At 33.9% G+C, this 20,822-nt stretch overlaps 2 protein-coding genes across 6 annotated transcripts in view; both read left to right on the top strand.

Moving 5' to 3' along the window:
• LOC117103201 (TBC1 domain family member 5-like) overlaps positions 1-9,493 on the top strand; it is a 38,213-nt gene extending 28,720 nt beyond the window's left edge. For all 4 annotated transcript variants that reach the window (XM_033243733.1, XM_033243731.1, XM_033243732.1 and 1 more), the window contains 8 exons: positions 765-1,007; positions 1,530-1,672; positions 1,798-1,904; positions 2,339-2,561; positions 3,124-3,344; positions 4,208-4,310; positions 4,550-4,632; positions 5,409-9,493. In XM_033243733.1, coding sequence (XP_033099624.1) covers positions 765-1,007; positions 1,530-1,672; positions 1,798-1,904; positions 2,339-2,561; positions 3,124-3,344; positions 4,208-4,310; positions 4,550-4,632; positions 5,409-5,852 — 1,567 coding nt within the window. In that variant the 3' untranslated portion in view covers positions 5,853-9,493. The remainder of the gene's footprint in view (positions 1-764; positions 1,008-1,529; positions 1,673-1,797; positions 1,905-2,338; positions 2,562-3,123; positions 3,345-4,207; positions 4,311-4,549; positions 4,633-5,408) is intronic.
• Positions 9,494-11,198: 1,705 nt separating this feature from the next.
• LOC117103176 lies at positions 11,199-16,427 on the top strand. 2 transcript variants are annotated; one of them, XM_033243681.1, is made up of 3 exons: positions 11,199-11,330; positions 12,853-14,933; positions 15,846-16,427. In XM_033243681.1, the coding sequence occupies exons 2-3, from the start codon at positions 12,855-12,857 to the stop codon at positions 16,089-16,091; spliced, it is 2,325 nt and encodes a 774-aa protein (XP_033099572.1). In that variant the 5' UTR covers positions 11,199-11,330; positions 12,853-12,854; the 3' UTR covers positions 16,092-16,427. The 2 variants fall into 2 exon arrangements, with proteins under 2 accessions (XP_033099572.1, XP_033099571.1); XM_033243680.1 differs by lacking the exon at positions 11,199-11,330 and adding an exon at positions 12,212-12,345 and having other exon boundaries at positions 15,846-16,426.
• Positions 16,428-20,822: the final 4,395 nt, after the last annotated feature.

Here is a 20,822-nt window from a genome sequence, read left to right as displayed (position 1 = left end):
GTTTGGGCAAGACACTTTGTGCGTGATTAATTCCTTATCCAAATGAATTATTGTACTGTATTTTGTTGTATTGCTGGAAATAAAAGATTATTGTGTTGTATTGTATCGGGAATAAAATTGCTTTGTAACATAATTATTAGCGGGGTGGGGAATGTTATATTATTTTTATACTTTTCTATAAGACACCTGCTACGTTTGGGTGTCTTTAGTTTTGTAATAGCACCTACCTAGAATAGTTTGTTGGTTTATCTTTTGCCCACAAGATACAATTCCTTCTATTTTAGTGTCGCTTTTTTTTTTTAATGAATGCCAATTATATTGGGGCTCAATTCCACTAGACAGCCAGAGAACAAACAGCATGCACACCTCTATAGCGACTTTCAAGTCTTAACTGAGGGAGTGCCTTAGCTAAAGCTCAATGGCATATTTAGGAATTTTGAAATGGGGGTGTGAAGGTGGAGTGGGTAGCCTCGATGGTTAAGTAAGAGGGATGCTAGGTTACAAAATAAAATGATATCGGATGATTTTTAACTATTTGCTTGGTTGTTTTTGCTTCGGACATTTTCACATTTATGTGGTCCGACATTAATAAATGACTTTACTATTCTAATTAGAAACCAAAACTGCTAAAGACCACGGAAACCCTGGTCCCAAAAGTGGTCCTTAATTGGAGGGAGACCATATTGATAAAAGGAACCAGATGCGCTTGATATTGCTATCATTGTTTAAATATTACACATATTTTACTCCCATTTCCATTTCAGTTGTATGTTTACCCAGTTGATGGAGACGATGGAGCCGTCTTACCGTCACGGACGAGATGAATTTATGTCACGGGCAAAGCACAAATTTGATAAGCCTCTGTTCAAAAAGTCGGATGAGTGTGCGACATCTACGCCCATTGTGCTACGTTTGACACGGGTACAGGAAGTGATCCTAAAGCAACAGGATTTCCAATTGTATCAGCATCTCAGTCGATTGGAGATTAAACCTCAAATTTATGGCATGTATGTTTTCCCAGTTATAATTATTTTTTCTCAATTTCATTCTCATAAAGTGTTGTTGTAGGATAGAATGGCACCAGTTAAAGTCAGTTCCTGAAGAATTAATTTGAGCAACCTGTACTGAATATATGCTACATTTCGTCACTTGCAAACCGAGTAAATATAAAATATTATCATTGGCATAGGCTGGGGTTTCAAGGGTTTCTATGCACCCTTACCTCTCTTCCCCCAACCCCATGGTGGAAATTAGTTCATCCTAACTGGTTAAAACAATGAAAATGACCATTACAGTTTCATTGGAGTTGGGATTTAGTTGGGCATTCTCAATTTTTACCACCTAAAAATAAAAAACTAATTTCGTTTCTTGTATTTACTGATATTTACTGAAATACATTAACTCAACAAATTCTGATATTTGTTTTTGTTATAAAACTGTATTTTTGTATACTATCTTGGGACAGGAATAATTGAAAAATTGGAGAATGTATATTTAGAGTATACGTGTTTTTTTAATCGTTTTTGCAGACGATGGGTACGGTTATTATTTGGACGAGAAGTCATACTCCAGGATCTGCTAGTATTATGGGATGCCATTTTTAGTGATAGTGCAACTTTAGATTTAGTGGATTATATATTTGTGGCAATGCTTATTCTTGTTCGAGAATTGTGTAAGTATTCACAATGTATTATTATATTCAGTAGTTGATAATGATAAACTTCATGATCATTGCTATTTGCTATTATTGGTTTTTTTCTTTTACTTATTTTGAAATAAGTATTCATTTTGTTTCAGTAATTACTAGTGACTATGCTAAGTGTATGACGATACTAATGAGGTTTCCTCCAGTTGGCGATGTTCATTTTCTTATCAACAAGGCATTGCATCTACGTGATCCAACAGTGAGTTGATTCAGTCCATCATCCTTATCCTACAATCCCATGTGATAATATTGATCAATCCTTTCACACAACCTACTTATCTCAGGTATAAGCTAATCCCCTACATTACACCCATTACTAGCCTTTCCTCAAGCAGAAGTCCAGGGTATATCGATTGAGTAGCATAGGTGACATATGTAAATACTTAATGAAAGGAAATAAAAGAGTGGCTTTTAATTGGCATGCAATGCTGAAAATTTGCCTTTTGATTGGCCATCCTTGAAAATGATTAAATGCTCTCAGTTCATCAATTTTCTTGTGAAAAGGGGATTTTCCAGGTGTTATACTGAGCATAGTACTGAATTATATTTAATATTTATATTTGAGGTAAATAAAATAACAGTTTTTTTGATTAGTTTTATAATGTATGTTTTCTCTCTTTCTCCCACTTCCAGAAATATGCTCGACCATCTAACTACCAATTTCAGGTGCTTTCAACTCTTCAGGGCAATCGGGCAACTAGCCAGAACGGCAAGCAAATTCAAAACCTTAAAAATAAGACAACAGCTGTTGTAACATCGGGTTTTAACAGTCTAAAACGTATAACAGCAAAGGGCAGAGTTGGTGAAAATAGGAAATTCCAAAAGGCTAAAAGTGATCCAACTGACCTCACAGAAGGTAAGTGATTTGTGAAAATGTAGAATGTAATGACTCCATGTTCCATGTCTGAACGTTGTGTGTTACATTCTCTCTTGAAATCTGTAACGGTTGTCAGCGGAATCTACGTTCAGGCAAAAACAAGGACATTGGTGCCTCAGTTTTTGTGTTCATGACATTCTCTGCGTAAAAAAAAATTTAATTTATTTATAATAAGATGCAGAACACACACAATGCCAGTCACAGATTAGTGAATTTGTTCTACATTCTCAATGAAAAGCTCCCTAATCTTATAAAATATTACTACTTTTGAATATTTGTATTATGTCAATATTTAGCCATGATGATGACATATCACACCCGAGTACAAAATGAACGTTTATGAGTATATCATCATTGTTCAAGAAAATTTGAAATTAAAAAAAAAACAAAAAACCAGAGAGTTGAACCTTTTTTTAGTCTTCATACTTTTCTTTATGTTAACCATATTAGATTACTCAATTTCACGTTTATTATATAAAAAAAAAAATCAGCTAAAATACTTCCCTCTTTTGACATTGAATTTAAAATGCTTAAAACCCAGGCACTCCACATCCTCTTGGCGGTCCATCTGATGGTATAGCGGTCACTACCCGGCCACTCAACACTGCCAAACCTACATCAACAAAGGGAGGAGCATCTACCAACCCAACGCCAATGAACTCCCTCACACCTGCCGGCACACCAGTTGATGACACTCCGAAACCTATAGCGAAGTCAACTCCACCATTGAAAATTAAAAGCAAGAAGAACCATACTAGGGAGGTAAGTAATCAGGCGCGTAGCCGGGGAGGCTGTGAACCATCATTCACAGCCTCTAGATTAAAAAATTTTCTGGGTGAGGATTCCCCTGAACCCCCCTCCCCCCAGCAGCACATGTCATAGAGCATGTGCCTACGGTACACATTGGGTCGTGGAGATACCCGTATAAAAAGGTCACCTTTGGCTAAAAAAACACCCACTCCCCTGTCTCTTATACACATCTAGATGTGAAGTCTGGCTACGGGCCTGGTAATGCTATTATTTATAACTAGCATTATTATCCTCATCATTATTACTACTGCTGTATTAGATATATAGATATGTACTACAAGCCTTTCAGAACATATTGCTTAGCACTGTGTGCTTGAAAGTTAGTATAATGCCAGTTAATAAACGTAAAATTACTAAAATATCTTATATTTTACTGATTCCAGTTAGAAAATCATTATCCATTGCCATTTTACATTTTTATTGTTAATTAAAGGTGTCTGTTGTGTGCTAAAAGGAACTTAGAACATTAAAAAATATGTTATTAGTTATCAATTGTGAATGAGTAAAAATTGTTTTATCCAATTAAACAAACATAAATAATACTGTACAGCTCTTATATTCAAAGACACTGGTAATCAACTCATAGATATTGTTGTAAAGCCTTTTAAATGAGTTATTCAATATAACAAATGCGGGTGGTTTTTTTTTTTTAAGGGTTTTACATATTTTATCAAAGATTTTATATTTTTAAATTTTTATAAAGTGTTTTTCTTTAGTTTTAATAAAATACACATGCAACAGATATTGAAAACATAATGATTTCCTATGTAAAACACTGATATACATTTATAGTCTGTTTAAACTTTGACCCATAGGAGTATGACGAATTAGATCAACAAGTAAGACACCTTCAGGGGCGACTTAATGATATGCATGCGCTACGGCGGTACTGTGCCAGTAAAATGGAAGCCCACCTCAGTAAGTTACAGGATGAAGAAATCTATTTTTACTTTCAGGACATACCTGTAATTGCTGAAGGCATATATTATGTTTTATTCACCAATGTTTAATAATCATAGCCACAATTACTACTATATTTACAACAGTCTCATCATCACCATCTCTATTGCAGTACAGTATTCAAAATAACAAGAAAGTAATAATTAATGATAATGATGATATTATTTTTGACATGTTTGTTGTTATTTTGCTACCAGTGCAAATGCAGGATGAGTTACTTAAACATGGCAATGATGGTACAGAAGATGAGCTATTATTGTCTATTGCTGGACTAAAACAGGTAAAGATTTAGCAAAGATTTAAATACTGATTTTTGGTGTTTTCAAATATTTGAATATGTAATCTTTAATATTTGTTCAACATTTCAAACCTTAGTTATTGGGGTGTAAATTTACAGAATATAAACAAGATTTTAAATACAGTAATTGCCTTTGCTATTTGTGCATACGTTGTTTAACAGTGGCGCATTCAAGGGGGGGGGGGCAGCCGGTCCGGTCCCCCCTTCCCACATTCTGAGTTCTTTAAAATTTAAGATATTGGAAAAAAACGAAAATTGCATTCTAGATGGCCATTTCTGGCCATCTAGAGGTGACATAATCATACATTTTTTATCTCAGTCCCAGCCATGGATGGGGGCAATACCCTCATCTATGAAAGTCCCTCCCTGGGCCCCCTCTATTTCAAATTTCAGGATCCGATACTGTTCAATGTACTTAACTACCAAAAACACATGAGAAAACTGGTTTGTTGGCAATTTCTAGCTAAGACTGGTACATGAATATTTTATTGTAAAATGGGGGGTTTTTTGCCATTTTTACAGTTCATTTACTCAATGTTGGCATGTGCGACAACTTGATTATTTTGTCACGAAAAACCTTCTATTTGTAATTGATATAGATAAACTAATATGTGCCTCTCCCTGCTGATTGCACCACACCACATCTGAATTTGTAATTTACCCTCAAATCCCTCCCCAACCACCCAAAAGGAAACCTATAAATACTAATAACAGAACATAAAGCCTTCCTCAATTCCTAATTAATTTTACACCCCCAGGTGAAGGACATTTTAAATGGTACGCTCCGATTCTCTCAAGGCATCACTGATGATGAGGAAGTCGAAATCAATATCAACGAGAATCATTATGGCGGGCCAAGTCACCGGTTAAAATCAGTCAAGCACACAGACGAGTCGCGTGAAACATCTGTAGAAGATAAAAATGGGAATGACAATGTTGAATATGCGTCATCAAATACGGACGATCAAATGAGTCTAAACTCTAATCAGAACTCCAGTACGAGTCCTCCATGTTTTACTGAAGATGGCGTGATTAGTAAAAGCGATTCAGACGAAGATGAAGATTCAGAACCGGTGAATATTGACGACCTTGGTGATGATGACGGTGTTGAGATCATAGGAGGAATTTTATCATTTGAAGATGACATTGCATCTTCTAGAAGTGATGCAACTAATATTGAAAGAACTATTCAACGCAATTAATGAAAGTAGATACATATCAATGCATATTCAGAATATAATGCTATTCTAACAGATTATTATATATTATATTATATTATATTGTTTGTAAATGTTTTACTATATCTTCATGTGCTAGCATCCCACCCCTGTACTATTATTATTTCTACCACCAAATTTTATCTATATGACGGTTGGCATAGAGGTTTAATTTTTGGGCTCTTGATGTTGAGGTTAGAACACTTGTTTGTGTCCTTGTCTCGTTTTACCCCGGAATTTAAAACAGTGGCACCACAAAAGGGCTGGAGGCCCCATAAGGTATGTCCCCATTACCTCCAGCCCCTTAATTTTACATACTGTATGCTGCTCCTTAAGGGGCTTTAGTCGATTTGGGGGCTCGTGGGCTTGGAAGCCCTGGCGTATGGCCCTGACAACAATTGCCAATTAATATCTTGGGGCCCCTCACATTCCTGGGCTCATAGGCATTTTGCCATTGGTTTATATAGGTTCTTGGTTGGGCATGAAACACTGCCGTATGTTTTTTAATTGGAACATGAGAATAGCCCTAATATTTCTCATGGCTGTTTGACCAAAGAAATTTACTGTGCTGGGAGACAGCATTGCTAACTAGCTCATTGTGCAGTGTGAGTGTCAGAATGGTACTCCAAATGTTGCTCCTTCAACTTCCACAGCAACCCATTATCTGCGCTCAATCTTGTAATGTTAAAATGACTTTTTTTTTAATATGCAGTATAAAACACCAATTAGATTTGTGTGTGCTATAATTCAGACAGTCAAACAAAAACAAAAACTATAAGCGAAATTTAATTTTGTGAAAGGCATTTTGGGTAAACATGGTCAGTAATATGTTTTGAACCAGTGTAATTGGTTTCTTATTTCTTCCAATTAGTAAGTATACTTTGAAAACTATGCCTGATAACGAGACTGGGGACTTTTATAATGTTTCTAATTTGGGAAATCCATGTCCGAGCGTTCTGGCATCTAATTTTAATTTACTGCGCATGGTCATACCCATTGCCAGCTAACGTCCATGAGACAACTGTGAATACAGTAGCAAGAACATGTACATATCATAAATTTGTGATAGATGGGTTAGTTTCCAGAGTAACCTACCTTGCTCACGTAAGTTCCGCGAGACTCTCACAACTTGCGTGAGGCTTGGGAACCCTTTCATTTGTTGTTGATAATTTTTTTTTTTAATACTGCAGCTTTTCAGGATTTGAACCTAGATTTGGGATTTGAAGGGTGAGCATTTTAGCCTCCAAAGCTACAAATTTAATTCAGTTAAAGCTGTGTTTTATTGCCTGTGCAAACTATACCCAGGAAGTTGTTCCTAAATATATGAAAGCTTTGGTGACTGATTGAAAGGTTGAACAAAATGCAATGCAATATGTATTTAGATATTTGTGCAATTTGTTGGAAAGACTTAAGGGAGTGTGAAAGAATTTTTTTTTTTTTTTTCGTTTTATTTTTTTAAATGTGTCCATGTTAGTGCCAGTGGCGTAATGAAAAGACCCAAGGCTCCGACTAAATCTTATTTGGGCCCTTCTACTTTTGAGGCCACATAAGAACTCATTGGGGTGGTACAGGGGGCTTTGGCATTTTAATGTTGTATTTGATGTTTGTTTGTTACACAGTTTGTTCCGTAAGGGGCCCTGTTTGATGGATTTTAGGGCCCATGGTCCTGACAAAAACCAGATTTAATATCTCAAGGCCCTTTAAGGTCTGTGACCCGGGATTTAGCCAGTGAAGAGGTATTATGTCACTGGTTGGTACAATAACAAGACAACAAATATATAAGCTGGAAGGCAAAATGACTACTGTATATTAAAAATTGTTATATTTGAAATACATATTCTCCATATATATCAGAGTATAGGTTTATTGTCTTCAGCAATTTGTAACAAAAACATGTTACCAATTGTATATTTATATATAAAAATAGCACATAAGATGATTGCACAAAAAAACAATATAAAATAGAGATAATGAATGAAACCATGTTGTATTCCAGCCTGGTAAAATTTGTTTGCCTTAGGGGTACACGTAAGTAAGTGATTGTCTCTACACATATTGGAATTGTTTACAAAAAAATGGCTAAATGAAATGAATGAATTTATGAATTAATGTATGAAGGAATGATCAAAGTATTTAAAAACTTAATGAATTCCATTATAAGTATTTCAAGTTTTATATACCTCATACAGGTACATAGATTCTAGGCATCTGATTGGTTAAGAAGCGGGCAATAGAAAGTACTATTACCTTATGGGATAGTACTTTTTTGCCCAGCTGCATGATGTGCAATCTCTAGGCCGCTTTGCTTTACAATTTATGACCCGCACGAACGGTAAAAGAAGAAAGTAGTAGCCTAATATGAGGAATATAAAACAAATGTTGACTGCTCTAGATCCAGAGAACTGTGAAATCTATAGCCCCCTCATTTTGACTGCTTATGAGGAAAATGGTGAAATATATTGCCCTGAGGTGATGTGGAGACCGTCGCCTATCTGCTTTCCTTCAGCCTTCACGAAGATTGGCTATGGTCTCATCACCTCAGGGCAATATATTTCACCATTCCCCTCATGAGCAGTCAATATGTATTTGTATAATATTATTCTAAAGGTTTAAGGAGAGGTTGATTGTGGATTGTTTCTTAATAGGGACTTGCCTCTAAATTTTCTACCAGTGGTTACTTGAGATTGTTTAATTCTATGATGTTTATAAAAGATTTTAGTTACTACTTAAAGCCGGTTAGAAATCATCAAATTTTTGTTCCTTATTAAACCAATTGTATGTCTTTAAAGCTTTGTTCATACTATCAAATTCTATGCGACAAGTAACTATGATGTGCCCCGGGTGCAATATAACATCATGCCCATAATTCATAAGTCAGGCAGTATTCAACTTCATCACAAAAGGTTTGATCAAACATTTTTAGTCTGACCATGGACCAAGGTCCATTGTCTGATAAGCACAAATCAGATAAAATAAAACTCCTATTACTTTGTATACATATTGTATACAAATAAACAAAAATTCCTTTCACTTTTTTTTATTTAATGTTTATTTGAAAATTTATTTGCTAATTTAGTAAAATATTGTCAGTTAATCTACGTACTTGATATAATATGGTTTGTATTTTTTTTATTTATTATGTTAGACATTTAATTACATCTTTTGATAATTTAATTAAATGTGAATGTTCCTGATCGTTTTATAGCATTATGGCAATCATATTTTGATTCATTTTGTTAAAAATGTTTTAGTATTGAAAAATTATGATGTTCACAAAAGTTATCTTGATAGAATTCATTGTGTATCATGTTTCTGTTGGTCGAGAACAGAAATATAACACAAAAAAAATTGCATATATTGATAAATGTTAACATTATAATGGAATCAATGTTTTAATATATGCTGTTATGATTGTGTTACATTGTTATTATTATGTTTGTTCTTTTATGTATAATAAACTTGTTAAATGGCTTCAATACTGTTATCTATTAGAATATGGACTAAAGTATTTTAAATAATACATACTTGTATAAAAGTAACATTTATTTTAAAGAAGAAATTATGATTGTGTACATAGAGTAGTAATAAAATACATGATGAAGCAATGTGATAAAGCTTCTAAATCAGTTTGTTTGTGAACAGGTGTGATCATTAGATGTGCTATGCAAATCCTATAATGGACCTTTCCGCTAAGCCCCGCCCCTTGGATATTGTTGCTAAGGTCCCACAAGGCGACAGTGTTAAAACATACGCGAACATGTGCGTTTGTGGGACAACACGTGTGTTTGTGAGATGCGCGCGCATTCCTAGCGCTGTTCTGATTAGTCAGTTGTTAAGTTTGATTGACACTTCGGAAAGGTCTATTTCAGCTGCGACACCCCAAGATCTATCATTGGCCTTACCACAAAAAAGTACAGATAGGAAATTTTGATAAAATGCAGATAAATTTAAAAATCAAGAATCGTTTATATTGTTTTCATAAATATATAAAATGAATTTTAATACAATGCGGTATTTACATATTTGCTTTAAAACTTATATAGAATGTGTATAGAAGTTTAATAGAACTCCCCAATTACAATGTCAAAAATAATTCATTCTATAGAAATTCATTTATAATAATAAAGAATTTTATAGAAATTGTATATTTTACATTCTATCCACTTACCTGTATAATTTGTCTACTTTAAATTTTTCAGAAAATGGTTCAAAATTACATTAGAAAATATCCGAATTAAACAAGAATTCCATAAGATTTTTCTAAAAGAAAAATAGAAATTCTAAAGATACTACCTGTATATTTAAAAACTCTAGAAAAAAATATTTAATTAAATCTAGAAATTGTATAGAATTTATTTAAACTCTTTCTATAAAAGTATATACATTTTTTAAAGTAATTCTCTATAGAATTATATTTCTATAGAACTATCTATAGAGAATGGATTTTTCTTTTTGTATAGAGAAAAATATTGGATCAATTTTCTATAGAATTATAATTCTATAGAATTATCTGTAGAGAATGGATAGGTTTTATAAATAGATAAATAATTCTTGGATCAATTTTCTATATAATTCTATAAAAACTCTTAAACCTCTATGGACTTTCTATAGGACTCTATAAAATATTTTACTACGGGGCCTCCACTCCAAAGGGATCCTGGAGGGACCCTGGGGCATTTATACTACACTGGGCCTTAACGAAGCCACCGGGGCCCTCTTACTACTACCTAGCACTTTGCTACATTGCTATCACACAGATTTTGGAAAACTTCAAACGACAGAAAAAGAAAGTTTTAGTGGTTTTTAATGCCAAAAGGATTCAGTCTACTCCTACCAGACTTTTTGCTTTTGAAATTTCAGTGGAATAAAATTATGGAGTTATACAAATTTTAAATATATTTAGTGCTATATTGCAGACATATTATAACTTGCAATATCTAAAACTAACAAAACTAAGAAAAAGAGTACTGTAGTGTATAAATATAGGCCTAGATAAAAACAATTTAGGAATATATCTAAGGATATAATTGCAAACTGACATAGGCTGAATATAAAAAGTTTTGGAGAGGATGATTGTTTGATATAATTACTACATGAGAAAATTGTTATTTAGAATGGAAATGGAGTCATAACAACAAAAAAATGCCTGCAGTCCATCTATTGGTTATGCAATAAGTGGTCGGAGTTCACCCGGGTGTTCACATCATCACTAATTATTGTAATTGGAAATTCACAGTTTGTGGACCTTGAACTGTAAACCCACACCTACCATGCACCTGGCTATTGATTATATTTCCGCTTTCCCTTCGGCTTCGATTCATCGGCGCTTTATCTCTGATCTCAGATACCACTTCTCAAATCATTAAAAAATAAGGACCTATCGCTCTCTATAGTGCTATCCCGAATGCAACATACTTTTTTGTCTCTGGACGACGATATTACCTCTCGTGACGACAAAATAAGGTTAGAAATTTCTAATTTATTTTTCTTTTCCAATAATGCAATTCTCATTGTTCAGGCTCTCTTATGTTCTTTATTTCCTAATCTAATCAACGTCGAGTAATGGGTGTCTATTAAAGGAAGACCAAATGCCCAAAAACGAAGACACCTATTTTTTCTCTTTTATGATGATAATACACCAGGCTGTCACAAAATCAAAAATACGAAATTTGTTGGGCGTCTGTTTGTGAAATTTTCAAAGGTCTTCGTTTTATAAACACCCTCTATGGGTGTCTACAAAACGAAGACCGAAGACCCGAAAAACGAAGACCTCCAATTATTTCTCAATTATCTTATCGAAAGTATTTAAAAATCATCATAAAAGAGTTGCCTAGTACATATATAGGTTTGATTTCTCTACAGAGTTTTCTTGTTTTATTGCAGTGCCAATTATTGTCTATGTATGTAAACATTCTCTAAAAATATCTTTGTAAGCAACGTACATGACTATGTGTGTGTGTGTGTGTTTGTGTGTGGGTGGGTGGATGGGGTGCGTGTGTGTGTTTGTGTGTGTGTGGGTGGGTGTGTGTGTGTGTGTGTATGTATGTATGTATATGCATGGAGGAATAAATTATTCCTCCATGGTATATGTATATGTATAAAGAAAGGAGAGGGAATCTAAAAATTTTTAAAAATATATTCTTTTAACGTATCTGCCGTCACAGTTTAAATATAGTGCTGGATTACCAGATACTCCCTCTTAACGTGCCTTATTTTTAACTTGCTGTATTATTTTGGACTGTCCCTTTAATTTTGTTTGAATAAGGAACAGGAACAAGGAACCAAATAATAGTTAACTGATATCAATAGTGTTGATATGCCTCTATAAACACAGAGAGTAGATGGTCGGAATTTCCCAGTTATCTGGAACGTGAATTTGAAACCACACCCTCAATGCATCTGTCGGCTAGAGACTATTTCATTTATTCTTATTTATTCTTTATCTATTGCAATTATCGTTACTAGACTTCTTGAGGAGGTAAGTTCATAATTTTTGTTGTTTAAAGGCAATTCCTTAGTAATTCTATAGTTTATTTTGAAACCAAAATCTTCACGCTATTTTTTAGCAAAACTCTGGACAAACCGACGACGACAATTGCGAAATAGACACGTTTGATTTCACTACGGAGATTTATCGTTTTGCAAAACATAGGAAAAGAGGATAGAAGACAAAAAAATTAAAGCAAAAACAATGACCTTTTTTTGTGTTAACGTAGAAAACCCAAAATCTCCATGAGAGACTCAATGAGAAAAGAACGCCAATAGGCTACACATCCAACCCTGCACACTTTTTCAGATGTATAGCCTGCCAACGAATATTCAGCCATCAATGAAATATAAAAACAAAACATGGACCTAGTTTTATGCTGTATGCCACATTGTCAATTTAAAGGGATTTAAAAACATTTTTTTTAAATTTTATTATTAGATTCATTATTATTGATAATAATGGAAGAAAACTTTGCTCTTTCATTTTCTTTCTTAGAAATGGATAGATTTCAAGAGCTTCAAAATTATTCATTTCACGCAACGTGGGATTTGGGCAGAAGTTTGGTTAAACCGTTTAATATATTAGTAAGACAAATAGATGAGCACATTAGAGATGAGACACACGAAACATTTGTAGAGGAAGGATTACTATTTAAAAGTTACCTTTACATGTCAGGAATTGGTGGAACAGGAAATAAAGACACGGAAATTGCAAAAGACTGTCTTAAAGATGTGAGTACCCGACTGGAAGCATGGAATGAGTCCCCAAAGAAGGACGGTTTTTGTTCAGTCGCGTATGCCCTTGAAGCATGGGTTGATATGGATAAAACTAAAAAAAAACTTAATGATTTGAAACAACTGCATCTCAAACACACACAAGCAACTAAAGCGTGTTTTGAAGCATGTAATCATTATATTAAGGGCTTTGCTTTATCAAGGTTGGGTATTAATCGCTATGATGAGTGCGTTGAAGAATTCCGTCAAGCGACTGAAAAATGTCCAGACGATGTTGAATATTTATTTTCTTTAGCATTCATGACACGCCGTGTTCATGGGTCCGAGGTAGGTGTGGAATATAAAGACATGCTACTTAAGGTTCTGGAGAAAAAAGATGATTACCTGTTTGCTAAAGTAGAATTAGCAAATTTAGCTTATATAGAAGGAAATACAGATGGCGCTACTAACCTTTTAGAAGATATCACAAGTACACTTGCCAATGAGCAAATTATTACACCTGAAAATATGAAGATCGTAGGACACGTTATGAAAATCTACTTACAATTGAATAAACCTGAAAAGGCAGAAGCCTTGTACCTAATTGCAGAGCACAACGGTAAAGTGAATTCATTTGTTACACACAAGAGAGCGACAGTGGCGCGTTATCAGAAGGATTGGAAACATTATGAGATATTTCTTAATGCTGCTGTGAAAATGAATCCCTTCAATCTAGCCGTAAGCTTGCCATTAGCTATAAATAATTTAAGAAAAAGTGAGGCTGATGATGTAGATGTAATCAAAATGTTCAGTAAGATATTAAGTGATCGCTCAAGTGACGAACTAGGAGAGGTACAAATTCTATCTACTTTTGGAAATATGTTGATGAAAAAACGCAATGAAAAAGCTGCAGTTGTTCGATTCGAAAATGCAATGGAAAAAGCATTTAAATATTGTCAACGGGGTAAATCACAGAAAATAAAGTTTTCACACGAGATAACGCTTTCTGTTCAAATCTGCGTTACAAATCTAAGAAATTATTGGAAAAAGACGGAAAATAGAAATGCCGATAATATTTGTAATCTTGCAACTCTTGAAAATAATCTGGGAAATCTATATCTTGCTCGTTCGTATTGTAATGATGCATTGGAAATGAAGCCTAATGAACAGCAAATGTCCACACTGATTTTCATACTATCAGAAATTCAGATTCAGGTGACTACTGACTCAAAATCTTTATCGGAAGTAGAAAAAAATCTGAACACAATAACGTCAGCAGAATTTAGCCAAAAGGTGACAGATTTTCGAGGAAAATTAGACTTTAAGAAGGGAATTTTATATGAACTCAAACATTTTCCATTCGGCAACTACACCAACGCAGCTATTTCTGGAAATGTAAGGGCGGTACAGCGCCTCTTCTCTGCCTTAGATATAATGGATAATACAAGCTCTCAATACTATCAAATATGTGCCTCCATTAATATGTCGATCATGAATATTAAGGTAGCTGCGGAGCGAGATAGTATGCAAGACAGACTTAAAATGGTCTTGGAATCAGCTTTTACTGGGGAGCAAAGGAATCTCAGAAAACAGCAATTTGAGATGGAGAAACTATTCTTCAATGGCGCCGCAGTTTGTAATGCAGACGCTGTTATTCAGACTGCCAGTAACTTACTAAACCGTGCAATGCATGAATTAACACAGAGGTATCGCCCAGCAAGATTTAAAGAGAACAGAACTCTTGATTTCTTTTGCATCTATGATAACTTCTATAAGGAACAGACTAAAGAAAAGGTTAAATCAAAACTCACTGAGTATAAATGGGAAAATATCGATGATGAACTAATATCATTCCTAGTAGAGGTACGTATGTGAAGAATAGTAATTCATCTCAATATATTACCAGTTGGTTAAAATCGATAATTACAATCATATGCCTGCCTCTTGATAATATATATATAAAATCGATGATATATAAATATATAAATAACATGTTGTATAAACAAACTGTGCCACGTAGTTCCAAATAGAAAATACAATAAATACGAATACAAGAAACGATAGTAAGTGACTTAGAATATAAATTTATTAGCAACCAATATTTTTGTTGGACAGTAAATATAAACTATATAAACGCAATTCGCATTTTTTAAAAGCGTTTAAATCAATTGCAGCAAGGTTAAACGTAGTATTACCGTGATAAGCATGAACAATTTTCGCTTTTTCGCTTTTAGTCACTGAATTACTATAAACATGGAGGAATTAGTTTAGAAACTAATTCCTCCATGCTATGAACTAATACAAATGCACTGAACTGCGCAGAGTCGGCTATATAGCGCGCAATGAATAGTCTCGTATCACCCTCGCTATTACCATTGCAGTTATATTTCGAGTCTGACTAATGTCGGGTTAGTCCTGGTTAGTTTGTGTTTTTTTTCTTCATAATTATTTATTATTATTATTAGTTATATTATTTTAGCATGTTATATTTGTTTTCCTTTTGCAATTAGCATCACTTGCACACGCACACACACACACACAAATGGAAATGGTCTATGATTTTTCAAACCTTATTGTGACGGACTTATTGGTCTTTTGCGAAATGTTAGCGTAATGGTAAAATCCAAATTACATCGTAAACAGAGGAGGAATATGACAAAGAAAAAAAAAACTCAGCCCCCACCGGGACTCGACCAACATTATAATTATAATAATGTTGGATAGAATATAATTCACAGACAGTACGTGATTTGATTATATTTTATATTTTTACAGATACAACCATGCACTAACCCACAAGATAACAATTGGATCATGGCTTTCAAGAAATTTAACAACACTGATAAGCACCAGACGAAAAACAAGCAGTATGAAAAATATAAAGTTTATCCAGAAGACCCAAGCGCAAACCGAAACGAATATCAAGAAAAACAATATTCCTCTATCGATCTTGCAAGAACAGTTTGCAACAACATTGCTTACATTTTAGACAACTTGAACGGATTTTCATTGGTGTTTTGAGTATGATGTTCGCGACTAAACTGACAACCAAACAAAGACTGTGCCTTAGTGGTAGCTGAGGGGAGGGTGTTATGATCACCTGACAGCAAGAAACTCGAGTTGAACAAAAGGCGGCTGAGCTCTATGAAGTCAACGGCCAACCATAGTTTAGTTTAAGTAGTAGCAGGACTATATCATCCCACCTATCATCCTTAATATAAGTATAATGTTATTAATAGGCTTAAAATTCTGATATTTAGTAAATAAAATAATAAGAACTTAGATGTTATCAAATGATTAGAAAATTATTTAATTGTGATTTAAAAAAATGATTAAATTTTGGTTTAGACGTCAGAAGAATGTGAATTTCGATATGGTTTCGTAGTCAGATTTTCGAGAAAAACTTCAGCTACCCGTATTTCTCGACTGAGACGTCAATGGGAGCTGTAATTTATATGGCAAGGAGATGGTGCTACCCTTAATTCGTATTAAGGGAATTTACGCCCACAAACCTTGTAGTTATTAATATTTTGGTTAAAATAGAAATTTATTATTTTTTGGTGTCGTCACACTCACGCTATAGTTAGTATGTATACGTCATAAGCTAGACGCAGGGTTCCCGGAATGCCGCCCTCAGCGGCGTGTGCGAAGCAACTCAGACTCAGAAGTGGAACGTGAATTTCGATTTGGTTTTGTAGTCAGATTTTCGAGAAAAACTTCAGCTACCCGTATTTCTGAACTGAGTTTTTGGAGGAGTGGCATTGTGCATGATTGAATCTGTGTGTACGCATATAATATAAGCAATTTTACCATCATATTTATTTACCAGCCGTCATTAGCAGAGCTCAGTCTACCTTCTTTTAGCAGAACCGCTAAATCGGTTGGCCGGACGTTCCTAGCCTTTGACAGAGGGCTGTGGAAGAATAAGGTCGAAAGGTGTGACAACCAATAGTGGTGTAGGCGTAGGCCAGACGAAAACATTTATGCATATGTAGCCTACAATTACCACAATTTACGATGTTTTGTCATCGTGTACTATTTCATTGTTATATTAGTTAATATTGCGAAAGAGATGATCAATCCCCTTAACAGACATAGGTATATGTTTATTGCATTTTTCTTAACAAATATGGTAATACAAAACCCACTTAACAGACATAGGTGAATGTTTATTGCATTTTTCTTAACAATATGGGTAATACAATTCTCTTATACTTTATAATATGACTTTGCCGAGTAAAACTAAATGAATTTACTAACTCAAGAAATTGATCTGAATTAAAACATTTTGTCTTCTTTGCTATTTTTTTTTTCTCGACTTCTTTTGTTGGCAGTCTGAATATACGGAATTCCAGTATCATTACAATTATGAAAAAAAAACCCAAAATAAACATTGTTTATAAAATGTAGGCCTAACAATAATAATAAAAAATACATGTAAAATAACTATCCACAATCAGCCATGGACTTAGTTAATAAATGATACATAAATTCTATGAACAAAAATGTATGATTGAATCAATTAGACATGGACAACTGACTCCTGCATTAATTAAGGTTTCCTGTGTTTATCTTCATAATTGCCTACTTTCGGTTATGTCTTATAATTGGTCTGATACAATGAAATTTGAAAATAAGGAAATAAAAAAGAAGAAATAAAAAAAGGTTGATGAAATGACCTCCCCTACGCAAAGAGAACGAAACACCTCAATGTGTAGTCTTGTGTGTTCCCGAAAACTTAACAGAGAAATACAATTGATTCGGCTATCAATCGGCATAAAAATGTTCATAAAGGCTTTAATATAAATGTTTTCATTTTAATTAAAATCTAAAATATCCTGTTATGTCTTCTATTTAAACGGTGTTGTGTTTAAGCCTACAACATTATCAAGTTTATTCGAGTTTTGTGTAGCCTTCGTTTTAATCAATCTTACTGCACAATGACGCAATGGAGCGTATCTTTTCTTGGGAGAAATACAGTCATTAAAAGTTCAAGGTAAAATGTCTCTAGAGTCATAAATGGAATATGCATTCAAAAATACAGTTATTGCATATCCTTCTCATGGCAGTTTCTGCTTAATACAAATGAGAATTTAACAAAGCGATGAAAGATATTACACACGAAGTGTTGTGAATATTATAACGGTGTGATGTACAGCAGGTGAGTAGGCTTACCGGTCCAATCAGCTGCGAGCCAATGACAGAATGATGATCAGCAGATTGACCATGGAGGGAATACGGAATTGGGAGGGATGAGTGTTGAAAGAGTAATGGGATGTAATAAATCAAACACGGATAAGTGAATCCATTACAACCAGTCTTCATACATAGGCCTATATTCTTTTTGGTGATATTCCAAATTGGTACACACACCTATGCGGACGCCTTAACCAGCTGAGCCATTGAGAATTCGTTAGGAATTCAAATCCGAATATAGCAAATAATCCTTCACAATCTTGCACATGCGTAGTAGGACAACACTAGTTATTGATGCATCGCAAATATCAGAAATCAATGTTACATGTAAAGAAAGATGAACTCTAAAACGTCTTGTGGTAATGCTTTGTAAATATATATAACTCATAATATGAAGAGAGATAGGCCTAATTTATATATACATACATACATACATACATACATACACCCCTACACACATACATACATACATACATACATACATACATACATACATACATACATACATACATACATACATACATACATACATACATACATACATACATACATACATACATACATACATACATACATACATACATACATACATACATACATACATACATACATACATACATACATACATACATACATACATACATACATACATACATACATACATACATACATACATACATACATACATACATACATACATACATACATACATACATACATACATACATACATACATACATACATACATACATACATACATACATACATACATACATACATACATACATACATACATACATACATACATACATACATACATACATACATACATACATACATACATACATACATACATACATACATACATACATACATACATACATACATACATACATAGTAAAAAACCTTTCTACTAACAATCTATGGTTACTGCAGAATTGCAAAAAATTTCTACTACAAAAACATTCTGCTTTTAAGATGGAGATTACTAAAACATCTACTTACAAGAATGTACGGCCAATTTTTTAGACAAAAATATTGTAATGCGTATGAAAAGGACTTTGTTTTTTGTTTTTTTTCTTTTTGTATTCTGTATGTCTTCACATCTAATCCAACAGCAAGTACATTCGCCACTTACAGGATAGAACGATAGAGTGGGATTGTTTTGGTCATGAGAAAATGTCCTGCCGTGACAGCTGGGCTTTGGAATTAGAATGCAAGCATCCCAACCACTAAGCAATTCAACTCAATTAAAATGTTTAGGAAAAAAGTAAATACTAGGCAGCCCCATGCTTTTTCAAAAACTTCAGAACCGTAATGTTCTTAGATTTTGATTTCAGGAAGAATAATATCTCAAAATCAATGATCTAATAACTGTGTATATAACTTATATAAGACCCACTTTGGAATATGCCGCCTCGGTGTTGCGTGGTGCCATCACTAAAGAGATGTCGCAATGTATATAAAAAAGGGTAAAAAAAAAGCGCGTTCCACATCATATTGGGTCGCACGTACTTAAATTATGACCATGCCCTGTCTCTTATACACATCTAGATGTGTATAAGAGACAGATATATGGGTGTGTGTGTGTGTAAGTTTTGCCAAAGTATAATGAAATCGACAGGACACAAACTTTTCGGCCACGGGCCTTCATCAGTTCCAGAGAATAGTGGATATGTATAATTATATAATCAATGTGGTATAATTATAAATCAATATATCGGACGTCAGACAAGCAATATACATTAACTAATTCTTCTGTAAACTAGATTACTGTGGCAGCTGAAGAAGGGTGAAGCACGAAACTGTCGTGGTTGTTTCAAATAAATTTACGTGTTCAATGAAAATGAAGAGTTTTCAATTACTCTTGGTACTTGAATTCATTGCTCTAAAAATGTTAACTGTAGAATTAAAACCATGCTATCTTCCGAGGGAATTCAATCAGATTTTTATTTCTATTTATTTCTGTACGAACATACAGAAGTAGACATTGAAGAAACAGGATAATCTTGAAAGCGATCACCGAGGCTATAAGCTGATTCTTAGTAATTAAAATCATGTACATTAATGATAGGCCTATTAATAAAGTTACACTTATTTAGCACATAATGCTAAACACTCCTACACCATTACTATACCAAGTCGTGACCAGGAATAGTAACCTATCAATTAAATGTAAAAAGACGCTTAGGATGTCGGGCGTAAGATCCTCAGACCCTCTGACACATCTAGGACCTAATATATACAGAAAGTAAATCCATCATAAAAGGAAATGAGGAAATGAATAAAGGAAGCGGGATATACAAAAAAAAAACGTTCTAGATAGTAAAAAACCTTTCTACTAACAATCTATGGTTACTGCAGAATTGCAAAAAATTTCTACTACAAAAACATTCTGCTTTTAAGATGGAGATTACTAAAACATCTACTTACAAGAATGTACGGCCAATTTTTTAGACAAAAATATTGTAATGCGTATGAAAAGGACTTTGTTTTTTGTTTTTTTTCTTTTTGTATTCTGTATGTCTTCACATCTAATCCAACAGCAAGTACATT

The sequence above is a fragment of the Anneissia japonica genome, unplaced genomic scaffold (genome assembly GCF_011630105.1).
Source record: "Anneissia japonica isolate Jap-2015-1 unplaced genomic scaffold, ASM1163010v1 scaffold2652_len1590060_cov184, whole genome shotgun sequence".
NCBI classification, from domain to species: Eukaryota; Metazoa; Echinodermata; class Crinoidea; order Comatulida; family Comatulidae; genus Anneissia; species Anneissia japonica.
Note: the sequence above shows the minus strand (reverse complement) of the source record. Positions and strands in the feature narration are given on the sequence as shown.